At 35.5% G+C, this 16,499-nt stretch overlaps 1 protein-coding gene across 1 annotated transcript; it reads left to right on the top strand.

Annotated features, from left to right (window-relative positions):
• The first annotated feature begins 6,443 nt into the window (after positions 1-6,443).
• Positions 6,444-7,442, top strand: LOC126719325 (uncharacterized). The gene is made up of 4 exons (XM_050421893.1): positions 6,444-6,664; positions 6,750-6,910; positions 7,018-7,171; positions 7,307-7,442. The coding sequence occupies exons 1-4, from the start codon at positions 6,444-6,446 to the stop codon at positions 7,440-7,442; spliced, it is 672 nt and encodes a 223-aa protein (XP_050277850.1).
• The last annotated feature ends 9,057 nt before the right edge of the window (positions 7,443-16,499 follow it).

Consider the following 16,499-nt stretch of genomic DNA (forward strand, 5'->3'; position numbering starts at 1 on the left):
CCTTATTAAAGTGGTTAAGCCTAATACTCTGAATAACTATATCCATTAAACTTCTCTAAAGGGAATATTTTATATCTCCGTTAAGAGATTATGAATTTTATCTTGAGAATATATATTCCATCAACACTAAATGTGGCTGCTCAACATATTGAGGTTTTGACCGTGACTTTAGATCTCACTTCTGATATATCAAAGTAACCTACACTTTATGATCAAGTCCATTATTCTTTCAGGATTAAGAATTCATGTAAATAGAAGTCATGAGATTTATTATTTATTTGACAATTGCTAGGAAAATAATAAATCTCACAGCAGTCTAATTCAATATGTTTTAACTCTTAAAAAATATCAACATACCAACTAAAAGTCTCCATTCCATGATCAAGACAAATCATCTTAGTCGATATGTTATAGTCTTCGCAGATGAAATGCCCAATTTCATCACCGATTACGAATTAAAATTCTGAGTTTACAAAGAACTTGTGATTTATATCTTCTGTGACTAAATCACATAAATCACATACTATGCATCTCATGGACTATATGATAATGTCCAAATATTCATGTTACCATTATTTTAGATAATAATAAAACAATTTTATTAATCACAACATTAAGTCATACATAATGTCATACAATACGATTTAAGGGCACTAATCCTAACACACACCCCACAAGCACTTACCTTAATATAAGACCATGAGACTTTTGGTGCCTTTGATTTGATGTTGTAGTTTTTTTTTTTTTTTTTTTTTTTTTTTTTTTTTTTTTGGTGCGCACAGTTTAGCACTTTTAATATGAAAGCTTTAAAGGTACTATATGTTTTACTACATAAAACATACAAATTAATATAGTATTGAATGTGATTGGTGACTTCAACTACCATATAAATAAATATTTGAATTGCCTCTTTATGATTGGTAACATGTCAATTTGTAAATTCACTATAATAAAACTTGTAATACCCATAGTACTACTCTTCAACAGTAATTAATAGTTTGACAAAAAATGGAGCTTGGTGCTTTAGAATGCACATCAAAACCTAGAAGCATGTTACTGAAGAGCAAAAACAATATCACATTTTAAGACACGACAAAGGAATTTGATGCTCTTAATAAGTTTTCAATGGCAATTTAACCTATTTCCTTTTCCTCTACAGGCCCATGGATGAGCCCTGTTTCAATGAAATCAGTTGCAGTTCATGAAATGCCTATTGCAGTCAAGCTCATGTTCAAATATGTCTTTTGAGCATTGTGGGCTCCAATCACATCCACATATAGGCAATATAAATAAGCCCTTGCTCACAAATAGACCTATCCATTTTGCTAGCCCGCCTAGGTTTTAAGGGTAGGTCTCAACTTAAATTCAGGCTCCACTGTGAAGGCCTGCACCTAGCCCAGTAAATATGACCAAATGTTGAAACCTAGGCCCTGTCCTAGTTACTTAATGGAGCACAGCCTAAGACTCTCGTTATTCTTACAAGGCTTATTGCATAACATGACTCTCAATTTGGAATGCAGTTTTCATAGTTTCATTTATAAAGAGAGAAAGAGAACTTCAAGGTTGCAACCTCGACTTAATAATTAGGGAAGTAACTTGAAATCCTGGGTTGAACCCACGTTTTCAATTGAAAAACACTTGTGTGTAAATATATATGTGTGTAATAAGTATTAGCCTAATAATTAAGTACCAATAAGCTAACGCTTTATTGTAATAAACCTTTAACCACGATCCAAAAATGATGGGAAACTAATACTTCTCATATGCCATGAGCATAACAAAAAATCTATACAAACTAAATTAAAATTTTCTCATTTTTTTTCAACCAAACACAAGGAAAGTTATATCATTTTGCATCCTTCAACTTTTTTCTTCTCTATCCTATCACTCTTTAATCATTAAAATTCTTTCTATCCTTCCTAGGTTTCTATCCTCCCACTTTTTTATTGTCTAGCTCATTAAGCAACTTTGCTATTCTCTCTGGCAATGGAGCTGGTGTTAGTTGAACTAGATCCACCTCCTCATCATTGCTAATCCAGCCATGGTAAGGTTGGCGTCGCCTTCGGGTAGGAAGACTATCTAGTAGTGGGGATTGGATCACATGTGGAGGAGACTGGGCAAGACTGTTCCTAAGAGTTTCAGCACCACCAGAACTAGTAGATCTTGGGAGATAATACCCACCATCTGCAAAATAAGAGTCTACATAACATGATTAAAGTAGCAAAGATGTTCTCATGCAATTTATTTATGGATTAACAACACATGTAAACCTTTTGGTTTAATGTGCTTGAATTTATATGTTGATTTTTGAAAAATGAAAAGCAATTGAGGAAATATTATTTCATAAGCTGTAAACGAATTAAAGTTGATTACGAGATTCATGTTCAGTGTCTGGAGCCTCACTAGGCTGTGAGGCAATATCCAAAGACGGGTTAGTTTGAAGCATAGCATCTATGTCTCCTGAGTTGGAGCAAGTAGGTATGGACAGCCCAGTAGCAGCATCTTCTCTGTAATCTGTATCTCCCACTTCATGTTGAGAAGAATTGTCCTTCAAGAATAAGTGGGAAATGACATTAATAGTATTTTTATAAATTTAATTAGTAATAATGTGAAGGTTTCCAGACAGCTTCATGAATACACTTTGTACAATTAATTGATCCATTGCAACGTATAAACCAGCAAGAACCAAATTGTAGCTAATCTTAAGATAACTTCCTTGTAGAAGTGCCAGCAAGCTCTAGCTCAAACTACCTTTCCTCTTTCCACAATATTGAGATGGCAGGTGAGATTTTTGGGTTCAAGACTCACTGAGCATATATATATCACCAACCATTAAATTATTATCACAGAAGCACAACTAATAAACCACAATGCTTTGGCAGGATAGGGATATCATTCCATTAGACAAAAGATTGCAAGAGTATCAAGAGCAAAATTGAACATATGTCTTCATTATGAAGCCTAACCCCAACATCAGTCAATCTTCAGGTTAAAATTTGCAGGAACTGAGGGGTGAATCATGTTATATCTCAAATTATGACAACTTTTTCATAACAGACTCACCAGCGCCACTTAAAAATGTGTAGCTGTAATTTATTTGGGAAACAATTAAGTAGGTGTTCCTATATTTTGATAGAATATATGAAATAATGAACATGGCTTGCCCAAGTCATGGTGATGTAGTCCTAACTCCTAGTTGAAGATTTATTGCTATACTCCTTTAGCATACATTGTTTCAAAAGAATAGATTCATTTCCCAAATGCATAGCATAGGCACATCTCACGGAATTGCAACCGCCTTTGGAATAAGAGTCAACAACAAAATTACTGTGCGTTTCTTTACTTACAAGTGAAATCATGGAATGTAACGAACTAATATTGATTAACGGATTTCAGTACTCTAGAAATGCAATTGCTAAAAATCTTTTGGGGTAATTCAAATAACTGGCTTGATGGTCCACTCAATTAAATCACAAATGTGTCTTATGACTTTCTGCATTCCAGCAATCGTGTATTTTCCCTCTAAAGCAAAGGAAAAGAAAATAAAGTCAATTTTCCTCAATTAAGCTTATACGTCTCGCCTCAATTAAAGGTGAATGACATTGATTCCCAAGCAAATTATGTCTCATTAAGTTCTCTGCTTTTCTTTGAACACATCAAGAATAAGTAAAGAATTTTATTAGTATAATGAAAATAGTAACGATAAAAGAAATAACATTTGTAAATGTCCTCTAATTTAAATTGCATGTAACAACAAAAGAAAGTAAAGCTTATAAAAGGTTTTTTAAAAAATGAATAGTTATATAGCATAGCATAAAAATTCAATTTTTACCTCCTGTTTGGGACCAGTTGTCTTTTCAAGGAGTGTTTTAAGGAGGAGAGAGTAAGAAGCGTCTTTAATGAAGACCCATCCCACCATGTTTGAACAATTAGGTACCATGGTGGGCATGGTGGTGCAATCACTATTGGTGTCTGGTGAAGCACTTGAAGCCACGGCCAGGTCAGCTAGGGTAGAAGCCCGTGGACTGGAGTTGTGACTGAAGCCTAGTAAACCACATATTTAAATGCCATAGCAAAAAGCAATGAGAAAAAGACAAAACTTGTTGATATTCTAGCGGTAATATATTTTAAGGTGAAAATATTAATTCACATTTATTTATATCTACTATTTCACACACATGTTCATAATTAATACAAAAACATTCATATTTTAATGCAAAAATATTTATATTTTAATGCAAATAAGTAACTAGATTTGATCTGGAATCGGCGCAACAAAATCCGAGTCAATGAGGTTGCTGCCCCCCTTGAGAAGATTCCGGAGCTGGCACAGAAGCAGCTGACGGATTTTCAGCAGCTGTGTGTAAAACCAGAAACAAAAATGGTGGCGCGGAAAGCCATCTGGAAGCCTCCTGATGCAGCGCTGCTGAAAGCTAATTTCGACGGAGCGGTTTTCGACGATCTGGGAGCTGCTGGAATTGGTGTGGTGGTGCGTAATTCGCTGGGTGAGGTCTTGGCGGCATTGTCTGAAATAATCCCACTGCCTTCATCCATCGTTGCTCTGGAAACTATGGCAGCAAGGCGGGCTGCTCTGTTTGTCCGTGAGTTTGGTTTCAGTGGTGTTATTTTTGAAGGGGATTCGGAAGAGTCTATTTCAGCTATTAAGAAGAAAAATTTTCAGCATCCAGTTGTGGGTCATTTAGTTCAAGACATTATGTCTTCAGTCAGTATGTTCCAATACTATTCTTTCTCTCATACGCGTCGGCATGGCAATGTTTTAGCACATGCGTTGGCTAGACGAGCGAGATTGTCTTTTCCTACTTTAGTTTGGATGAATTCCGTTCCTACGGATATTTATCGTTTTTTTGTATCTGACATTCCAGTAATAAAATAATTTTTTTCGGCCTGGTCGGGCAGGCCTGATTCTCAAAAAAAAAAGTAACTAGATTTGAAATAGTGATTATGTAAAAATCAAAATCCTTTATTTTCAAGTGTGAGAATTGAAACCCTTAATTAGTGAAAGATTAATTACAATGCTCGACTTTGGTATTTTATGAAAACTTTTGGGTAATCTTCTAATTGGTGTTAATTTTTTTTTTCTTTTTAGAAATGACAAATTTGGGAGAGAAAATTAAAATTAATATCTTTTGGAGAATAAAAAACTGTTGGCAAGTATGTGTGTGTGGGTTTATATATATAGACGAAACTTACTTACAATATAATCTATGAAGCTCCTTATATTACACACGTACAAATAATTATTTAATTGTCATCACTGTATACTACATACTATTTTACGACAAAGGAATTTGATGCTATAGTAAGTTTACAATGGCAATTTAAGGTGTTTCCTTTTCCTCCACAGGCCCTTGGATGAGCCACTCTGCAATGAAATTAGTTGCAGTCCACAAAACGCCAATTGCGGTCAAGCTCATATTTAAATTTGTCTTTTGATGAGCACTGTGAGCTCCAGTCACATCCACACATCTGCAAATACAAATAAGCCTTTGCTCACAAATAGACCTGTTCATCTAGTCTGGCTGGGTTAAGGGCTGGTCTCAATCGTGTGAAGGCCTGCTTCTGGCCCAGTAGATAGGACCAAGTGTTGAAACCCAGGCCCTGTCCTTATAGCGTAATCAATGGAGCTCAGCCTAATAAGCCTCTTGTTATTTTTTTCAAGGCTTATGGACAAATCCAGGACTGGTATAACTCTTTGAACTTCAAATCTCTCCTTGACATTGGGGCCTGGAATTGAACTCCTCAACACTATGTTTCATCTTATGCAGATTCCAATTCGGAAAGGCTTTCGATTTCTATTCCATACCTTGCAAAACCTTCTGGGTGAAGTAGCTTCTTGTGCTCCGATTGGCATTAAAATCAAACTGCTTTTGACGAAGATAAGGGGACATATTAGGTGTTTCCTAACTGTTGAAATTGAAAGGGACAATCAAAAGCACAAGTGGCAGATTCAATCTGGGCTAGCAAGGAGTTTTTGGACATATTGTGAACAGTTCATCCATTGCTTTGAAGAGATGATGCCACGTGGCTTAGGAGGCAGTTAGTGATTGAGCTACCCGTGTAATGCTTAGATAGGATCCTTCCTGTAACTGATTTTCCCTCCAAAATAGGGAGTTAGTTTCTGTTTTTCCTTTGCTTGCTTAGACAGTGTATATATAATATCTGAGAATTCTATTTAGAGAGAGTTCTAGAAGTTTTACATGGTATTAGAGCATAGAAGCTTGGAAAGCTCAACAATGGCGTCTCCTAAAGCAAGCAACCATTCTGATCCTTCTAATAATCAGTCAGCACAACCAGGCTCGAATTCTAACACTGAGTCTATCCCATTCAATCCTTTCTTCCTCAGTTCTAGCGAGAATCTAGGCAACATTTTGGTTACTCAACCACTGCTTGGAATGCAGAACTATCATTCTTAGTCTAGAGCAATGGTTTTAGCTCTCACTGCCAAGAAAAATATCAGATTTGTGAATGACAAAATTTCAATGCCAAAACTTGATTCACCTCTGTATGAGGATTGGCAAAACTGCAACACCATGGTTCTATCTTGGTTGATCAACTCAATGCACATAGATGTCTCCAGCAGCATTATGTATAGCAAAACAGCGAGAGAGATGTTGATTGAATTGAAGAACCTTTTTCTCTCAAGGCAATAGTCCCAAGATCTACAATCTGTAGAGGGAGATCTCTCATATCTCTCAAAATTAGATGTTTGTTACTAATTATTTCACCAGGTTCAAGAGGCTTTGGGATCAATTGCTCAATTATGAGCCTCTTCCAGAGTGTTCTTGTGGAGCTATGAAGACTCTTAGTGCTTCACATGACAAAGCTTATGTCATGAGGTTCCTAATGGGGCTTAATGAGAACTTTGAGACTTTTGAAATCAGATTCTCATGTTTGAGCCTTTCCCTTCAATTAGCAAGGTGTAAGCTTTGGTCCTTTAAGAGGAATCACACAAGAATCTTGGACATGGAAGTTCTTTTTCACCACAACCTGATTCAGTTGCCATGTATGCTAATTCTAAAGGCAATTCTGGGAACAAAGGAAGCAACAAGAAGGAGAGACCTTTGTGCACTCACTGCAACATGCTTGGGCACACCATAGATAAGTGCAATAAATTGCATGGGTATCCACCTAGATACAAGCCCAAAGGAAGGTCAAATGCCAATGCAAATCAAGTTTCTTCTCAATTTTCTTCCAACCAAGACATCGTTGTTGAGAATTCTTCAACTACATCTACTCAATGTCCTATTTCTAAAGCTTAATGTGAGCACTTACTAGCTTTTCTTAGCACTGGCACAAGTCTTGGTGATGGTCATCATGTTGCCAATGTAAGCTCAAGTGATGGAGTTTCTGGTATGGTTTATGGGGGATCTGGTGTCACTACTGCTGCTGGTATGGGCACATCTTGGGCACACCATAGATAAGTGCTATTGCCCTTATCATCACTGCCTTTTCCACAATCACATGTATTTTGTTTTTTGGTCGGTACGAAAAGACGAGTGTTACGTCCACAACATTTTCAGAATAAATAATAGATGGTAAGTTGTTATTAGTTTAAATTTGAATCCACAACTTAAATTACTTTTTTGCTCACCTATAACAACCAATAACAACCTACCATATAGGATTTGTTGTGAAAGTGTTATTGTAAGGTTGAATTTATTCAACCATCTAATTGGCTTTATTCCGTGCCAAATTTGCTTGTAATTCAGCATTTAGTAACCCTGTATTTAGGTGGGATTGTTGTAAGGGTAGTGAGTGAGATAGTGTGAAGATTGCTCAAGAGTGTGCAAGAAAACAGAGTGTCGCGGCTGGGACTCGCGGCTTCAACCCGCCAGAAGATGCACACGTGCCAAGCATGCTGGAAGCTGAACAGTCATGCTAGCTGGAGCACTACAGGACAAAACAGGACAACTGGCCATACGGTTAACTCGCGACTGGAACTCGCGACTTAGTCAAGCCGCGAGGTCAAGCCGCGAGCCACCCCTGTTTTGGAAAAACCTGACGTTTCGCATTCCTCTTCACTCCAGTATAAATACCCTTTTAACCCACGTTTGAAAGAGAGCTTCCAGAGAGAATTTTGAGAGAGAAACCCTAAAGAAAAACCAGATTGTTTCACCCACAATCTCTACCTTAGAGTCTCATCAAAATCCCTCACTCTCTTCCTTTCCATTGTCAAATCCTTGAGAGGCTTTTATACCAAACCTGGTTCTCACCATTATCATCCCTGTGAGACAGACGTTTGGAGTTCTGGGAAGCAGTTAGGAAGGAGCCAATCTTTATTGGTGGATGCTACGGTGTAGTAGCGGAATCCGGAAAGCTAGAAAAGAAAAAGGTTCGGCGCAACCTCGTTGGAGCAAGAAGCTTGGAGGGCTTAGGTGCATTGGGTAGATTAGGCTTGGAGGGTCTATTGCTGTCCTTGTATCCCAACTGTATTTTCTAGTGGATTGATTACCGCTTGGAGGGCGGCGGAGAGGTTTTTCGCCGAGGTCTTCGGTTTCCTCTTCGATAACATATCTGGTGTTATCGCTGTGTTTGCATCTTCCTTCCTCTCTATCTCTGCCTTTACATTATCTGCTGTGATTTATTTTGTTGTGGCTTAGATAGTTGTTTAATCAATTCCATGATATAGCATATGTTAAGTTTCCACACACTAGTTGTTTAACATATTGCGTGTGTTGATTAAATTGGTTTTTAGGGGTCTAAACGTTCAAAAGTGTTTTTGTACACGTTTTTGAACTTTCAGTTATGAAAATTGAAAGCTCAAAATTGTGTGAAAGCACAAGAGCTGTTTAGACCCCCAAATTAAACTTACGACTTGGTTGATTTTACTCTAACTTAAACTAAGTGTGAAATATAGTAAATGCGAGCGAACAAACAATATAACTACTCTAAGCCATATTCATCAAATCACAGCAGTAAAATGAAAGCTAAAAGAGTAAGGAAAAAGAATGCAAACACAAGATAATACGTTGATGTGTTATTGAAGAGGAAACTGAAGACCTCGGCGAAAAACCTCTCCACCGCCCTCCAAGCGGTAAATTGATCCACTAGAAAATAAGTTGGAATACATGAAGAACAAAAGACCCTCCAAGCCTAGTTTACCCCATGTACTCGAGCCTTCCAAGCTCCTGCTACCAACTGACTTAGCCAAGCCTTGTCTTCTCTAGCTCTCCGAGTCACGCAATACGCCTAATTGCATCTACCAAGCCTCACCAGCTTCTTTTGGAAAATCCCTAAAGCTTCCCAAGCTCCAAAACACTCTCTACACTCTAAAAAGGTGTGAGTTGTGTTTGGGTACAAATCTCCTCTCAAGGTATGATAATGGGAAAGGGAAGGAGAAGATGCTAGAATGATTTCTCTCTAAGGATGAGTAGCTCTCTCTCTAAAAGATGAGTGTGTGTGTGTTGTAGAAAACCTATCTAAGGTTTTTCTCTTTGAATGGCCTCTCATACTTTTGTGGGTAATGAGGATATATATAGTATGGATGAAGGGTAAGAAAGCCACACTTAAAAATCTTCCAGGCAGAATGTTTTACGAGTACTTCGCGGGAAGGCTTTACCCGCAAGACACTCACAAAATCCTCCAGGCTAGTATAACTTTTCAGTTTCCAACATGTGCTTCTCACATGGCTATATCACAAGTAAGCTTCTAGTGAGACACTCGCGAAATCCACTGATTCTCGATTCTTCACCAACTTAATACTAAACGTCTAAACCCAATACAATAAAATCCCACAAAAATACAAGGAAATATATTAAAGCAAATACAACACTTTTTTTCATGAAATAAAGCCAACATAAAACATAGTTGTAAATCACAACATTACAAAAATATTGTAAACATAGCATTTCTCGTATGAAAAGGGTGGTTAGAAAATAGAGAGGAAAATGTGATTATTTACTTCTAGGTAAAAGTCCCTAAATTTTATCTTTTTTTTTTTTTTTTTTAGTCCTTAAACTTTAAAAAGTTCTTTTTTCATTCTAAAATTTTGTAAATAATTTTTTCAATAGTTTATAAACCAAAATAGGGATGAAAAAAATAATTTTTTTAATAATTTACGGATGAAAAACAACTTTCAGTAAATATTTTTCAATATATGTTAGAGACAAAGTTCAATACAGTAATACCCTATTATTATTAAGAAAAACAAAATAGAAGGGGAAAGATGCCTAACTTCAGAATAATCAACCATTAATCAAAATGAAAAGGTAAAATATTGTTCTCAAAAGGAAAAAAGGGAGAAGACCATACCTGAGAAGTGGAAGAATCAAGCTCAGAGGAAGAAAAATGCGGAAAAAGAAGAGTAGAATGGGAAAGAAGAAGAAGAAGAAGTTTGAAAAGCTTCCTCGAAAAACCAAAACCACGGGAAGCTTAAGAGTTTTCTCGAAAAAGCGCCACTACTAAGCAATCAGAATGTGACACGTCACCATGACACACACAGCTCCATCATGTCACAATAAATGCAAAGAAAACGGAATATCAAAAGCCACGACTGACAAAATGTAACCTTTCATATTCCTATGATTGTCATCACACGTAATGACGATCACAAAATAAGGGGCAACTGATGAACCAAGTAATTCCCTTCGTCTAGACAACCCACACTAGACGAAGAAAAGCACCATTAAACAGACATGTAATTGGAAGCCATTACACACCAATAAATTAAGGAGATATGGCCGTTGGAGGAGACATCAGGTTGCCTCATTAAGCCACCAGAAGGTGTTACGAGAGGGCATTCAAGCCACCATTGAATGCTACCAACAGCTAGAAGGAAAAAAACCTTCTATAAACAAAAACTAGACTCCTACAAAAGGTACACGCGTATATATTCTGATACAAAGAAAGACATGCATACCATCATTATCTGTGAAGTTTTAATTTACAACTATTTTATGTTGGCTTTAATTCTGTGCTAAATTTGATTGTAATTTCTTCAATCATATTTCCCTGTATTTATGTGGGTTTTTAATTGTAAGGGATGAGTGTGAGAGTGTGTGAAGACTCAAGCTTAAAAGGATGAACAAGTGGATTTTGCAAGTGCCTCACGAGAAGCTTACTCGTGAAAGAGTCACGTGTAGAGTATATGACTGGAAAATGAAGAGTCATGCGAGCCTGGAGGTTTTCGCGAGTGTCTCGCTAGAAAGGCCATCCCGTAAAATACACGTGAAACTCTCTGTTTGGAAAAATGTCATGTTTTGTTTTACCAAGTCTTTACTTACACTATATATATTCTCATTACCCACAAATATTAAGGAGTGCATTTCAGAGAGAAAACCCTAGAAAATACACTTGAGAGTTAGAGATTGTTATACCCACAATCATTTACACATTTCCCTGTGGTTTTCTTTAACTCCTACCTCTCCATATCTATATCCTTGAGAGATTGATAGCCCAAACACTTAACATACCCAATCTGAGTGTAAAGTGAGAATTTGGTGCTGTTGGGAAGCATTGGAAGGAGCCATTCATTGGCGGGTGCAATTGGGCTAAATTGTGGGATTCAGAAAGTTATAAGGTTTCGAGAAGTCAGTTGGTAGTAGGAGCTTGGAGGGCTCAAGTACATGGGATAGACTAAGCTTGGAGGGTTTTTTGTTATTCGTATACTCTAACTTTATTCTCTAATGGATCGATTTCGACTTGGAGGGTCGCGGAGAGGTTTTTCGCTGAATTCTTCGGTTTCCTCTTCGATAACACGTCTCAGTATTATCTTGTGTTTGCATCTCTTTTCCCTACTCTTTAAGATTTTCTTTTATTGTTGAAAATTAATGAATATGACTTAGGGTAGTGCTATCGATTCTTTGCGCTCATTTACTCTTATTCCGCATTTAGCTTAAGTTAGAGTAAAAGCAATCTAGCCGTAATTTTTAATTAGGGGTCTAAACAAGCTCTTGTGATTTCACACAAATCCGAGCTTTCATTATCTTTGCTCATTTTTACTCTATCTTCATCTGACTTTATCAGGGCCAGCCCAAGATAATTTGAGGCCTAAGACGAAAATTTTAAAGGGGCCTTTTTATATCTAAATATCACTTAAATGATATTTATTTTATTTTTATAATATAATTTTTTTATTTCAAATCTATTTTTAATTCTTACTAATTAATAAGACTAATTCATCCAAAGTGAGCTAGTAATACTTATTATGTAGATTTTACAAATTGATGAGTCATCAATAAATAAAAGTTATTCAAAATATTCATTTATTATATTGTTTGATCAATTTGTAAGTTTTTTGTCATAAAATTTGTATTAACTACATATATTACTATAAAAAACTTACAAACTGATGTGACATTTTAAGAAAATATAAATGAATATTGAATTATTTATTGTGATCGGATATATCAATTTATAAGACCTATGTGATAAAAAAAATGTGCAAGTTGCACACTCTTTTTTTAATTAAAAGGAAATAAAAATAAAAATAAAAACTTACTGGCCCCATTTTAATTTGGGGGCCTTTCTATGTTAGGGGCCTTAGTCCATGGCCTAAATGGCCTAGGCCTAGGGCTGGCCTTGGACTTTATCATCGGAGGTTAGGTGGCCGGCAGCACATCGGTGACCAATCGAGCAGAGTCACATCTCCTGATCTTGTGCAGGTTTCCCGAAGTAACAACAACATACTCTGTCTAGACGAACATAAGTAGCTGACGATTTTGGCATCATCAATAATCTTATTTTATTTTGCCCTAATAGGGGTATAGTAGAATTACCCTTACGTATAACTTCTTATGTTACTTACATACTAATCATGCACTACAACAAGTTTGTCATTTGCGCAATTAGTGTGTCCTCTAATGCACGACCAAAGTCGGTGCTTTATTTTTTATACGTGAAAAGATGCCGTAAATTAAGGCACCGGAAGTTAAGTCCTTCCCCCAAATGCACGGTCAGTTTAGTCGTCCTTCTCCACTAATATACATTAGATGACCAAGAAAATCCTCCCCCAAAATACACGGCCAATTAGTCATATGGCCCTGAAGGCCAATTTGTCAAGAAAACAATTGAGAGCACACCAAACATCATAAAATAACCTATTATTGACAAATGACAAGTAGAGGGACGAATTAAGGCAATGGAAATGATCTATGAGTGCCAATCGTGCTCGAGAAGGTGCCAGTTAGTCCTTCCCTAATAAGTCTAATATAATTATTCTAATATATATATATTTTTAGAGTTTCAACCTATAGCGTTAGATTTTTATGATTGTACTATTTTACCATCAGACCAAGACACCAATTAGTTTTTGGTGTAAGTGGGGATCGAACCCCAAATCTTATATTTAACCATTAAAGACTTTAGCAGATTAGTTAACTGGAATCCACAATTATCTAAAATTAGTATAAGTTTGCACATGATAACTAGAATTGCATGCATCAAAGCATTGACAATCGATCAAACAAACCTTGATAATTTCTACTGGTTTGTCCACAGCGTTTTCTCAAGGAAACATGGCAATTGTGTGATTTGGGCATGTGCTAAATTGGGAAAATAAATCATTTAATTTAATTTAATTTGATGATACGATTAATATTATAAATTTATTTATTAACCACAAGAGAGATAAGAAAACAAAAACAAAGCATAAGAGACGTCTGCCATGGTAATTTGCCCCCCAAAAAAGAAAAACTAGTAAAAGAGACCAAGTGAGGATCTGAAATTGGGATTTCAGAATGTGAAAGAAAATTCTCCAAGAATTCACCATTGCAAATTGGCACCAGGTACGGGAACGAGGATTAATTGAGCCCAGCAAACTTATTGAACACTTATTATAAGATTGAATTTTGTAATAGGAAAATATTTATAGCTCTGCAGGAAATGGTTTTGTTGGGCAAATTGAAGTCAACAAATTCTACCGCCTAATGCGCTGCATATAAACCAATTGCAAGTACAATATTTAATATAACTTCTTATGTTACATACACAAAATTTGACCTCCTAATGCACTACAACAAGTCTGTCATTGCGCAATTAGTGCGTCCCCTAATGCACGACCCAAGTCGGAGCTTTATTTTTTATACGTGAAATGATGCCTCTATTAATGCACTGGAAGTTAAGTCAAGTCTCCTTCACCCCCAAATGCACGGTCAGTTAGTCCTTTTCCTGTTCTCCACTAATATACATTACAAGACTAAGAAAGTCCTCCCCCAAAATACGCGGCCAATTAGTGATATGCCCCTAAAGGCCAATTTGTCAAGAAAACAATTGAGAGGACACCAAACATCATAATAACATATTATTGACAAATGACAAGTAGAGGGACGAATTAAAGCAATGGAAATGACCCATGAGTGCCAATAATGCTTGAGAAGGTGCGACCAAGAAAGTCCTCCCCCAAAATACACGGCCAATTAGTCATATGCCCCTAAAGGCCAATTTGTCAAGAAATCAAAGTCTACTCTAGCCAATCATGCTTGAGAAAATAAAATCAAAAGCATACAACAGATCATTAGTGCCTTTTCCACAATTACACGTATTTTGTGTTTTGGTCAGTATGAAAAGACGAGTGTTACGTCCAGAATATTTTCACAACATTTTCATACCAAATCATAGGTGGTAAGTTGTTATTGGTTCTAATTTGAATCCACAACTTAAATTACTTTTTTGCCCACCTATAACAACTAATAACAACTTACCACTTAGAATTTGTTGTGAAAGTGTTATGAAAATATTGTAAACATAGCATTTCTCGTATGAAAAGGGTGGTTTGAAAATAGATAGGAAAATGTGATTATTTACTTCTAGGTAAAAGTCCCTAAATTTTATCAAATTTTCTTTTTTGGTCCTTAAACTTTAAAAAGTTCTTTTTTCATTCTAAAATTTTGTAAATAATTTTTTCAATAGTTTATAAACAAAAATAGGGATTAAAAAAAATAATTTTTTTAATAATTTAGAGATGAAAAACGAACTTTCAATAAATATTTTTCAGTATATGTTAGAGACAGAGTTCAATATAGTAATATACTATTATTATTATTTAAAGAATGATCTAACTATCTTTTACTTACAAAATCATTACTGAACTCTCTCAAAAAAGAAAAAAGAAAAACAAAAAACAAAATCATTACTCTCGTAGACAATGATTTTCGAACTCTAGAAGATCTAACTCATCGTTTTGTTTTGCTTTTTTTTTTTTTTTAAGTTACAATGGGGGTATCTCAACTTTGGATGTCTTGGAAACACCTGAAAGTATTAATACATCTTATTTGAACGAATTTGTAATTATCAATACTGAAACTATAGGTGCCTGTAATGATTGATTTGCTATGTCAATAAAAAATCAAGCCTGTTGGCATATATAAGAATATGCTGATGTAGTTTATAAAATTTCATTTTGGGGCATGATAAAAATTTTCAACTACTTTAAATCAATCTGCCACCTCACATATGGGTCTTTAAAATTTTTTTGAATTGTAGATTGTGGTGAACAAGTGGTAGGATAATTTGAAATGTTGTGAAACTGTAGTAATTTTTCTGTTGGCTCCCTAACATTATTGAGTCTATAATTCTTGAGGTATTGAATGAAAATGCTTCCAAATGTAGCTGAGAAAGAGAGAGACTCATGTAAATGACGACGAACTTAAGGTGTATACATCAATCGTAATTAATTAGTGTCCCGTATGTGTATACTACTAGTACTAGTTGTCTCCTTCTCCCCTCTGTGTGTGTGTGAAAATAGTTAGTATTCTTAAAAATAAAAAAATAAAAAAAAGTGGCTTAATCCCACATTAGAAAATGAGTATGAGTTCAAGAGGTTTAAAACTTGTACTGTGTATCTAAGAGTAAGATCCTTTTGGATATATATCACAGTCAGTTTCTTTAAGACTTTCTCCATTCTCGCCATGTATGTGTTAAAATACTTAGTATTCTAAAATAAAAAACTAGTACTAGTTGTCTAGTATCCACAGACATAGAGTTCTCATGTGCATGGTTATGTCATGTATTTCTATCAACAAAATGAATGTTGATAATACTAAGGCCTTATTCGCATACTTCCCTTATTTTGTGGAAAACAATCAAAACATGATTAATTGCAATTATTTTATTTTATATAGAATCTAATATCTTATCTAATATTAGTGGAATTTTTTGTGCAGGGGCAATAGCATTAAGGCTATGAATGGATTGAATATTCAACTCCATTTAACACGCTCCATTGGCTCTTTCTTACACTTCAACTAACTCCTCAATTGTCTACGGAGAATTTGTAGTCTAATCTTATTACTTTAACTAACTCCTCAATTAAGTAATGGAGAATTTGCAGTCTTATCTTATTTCCATGGTTCAACAATTATAATCAATCTTCCAATTAATGTTGACCTTAGTCCTGAATTTTCAATTTTACACTACGTTTATTTCGATGTAAATATTTCTTGAATGTATTTTCACTATTTTCAGGTATAATAATAATAATGAATTTTCAGTTAGCTATATTATATTTTGTGAAATTCATAGTAGATTTTGGTATTGCGGAT

Source organism: Quercus robur, chromosome 3 (genome assembly GCF_932294415.1).
Source record: "Quercus robur chromosome 3, dhQueRobu3.1, whole genome shotgun sequence".
NCBI classification, from domain to species: Eukaryota; Viridiplantae; Streptophyta; class Magnoliopsida; order Fagales; family Fagaceae; genus Quercus; species Quercus robur.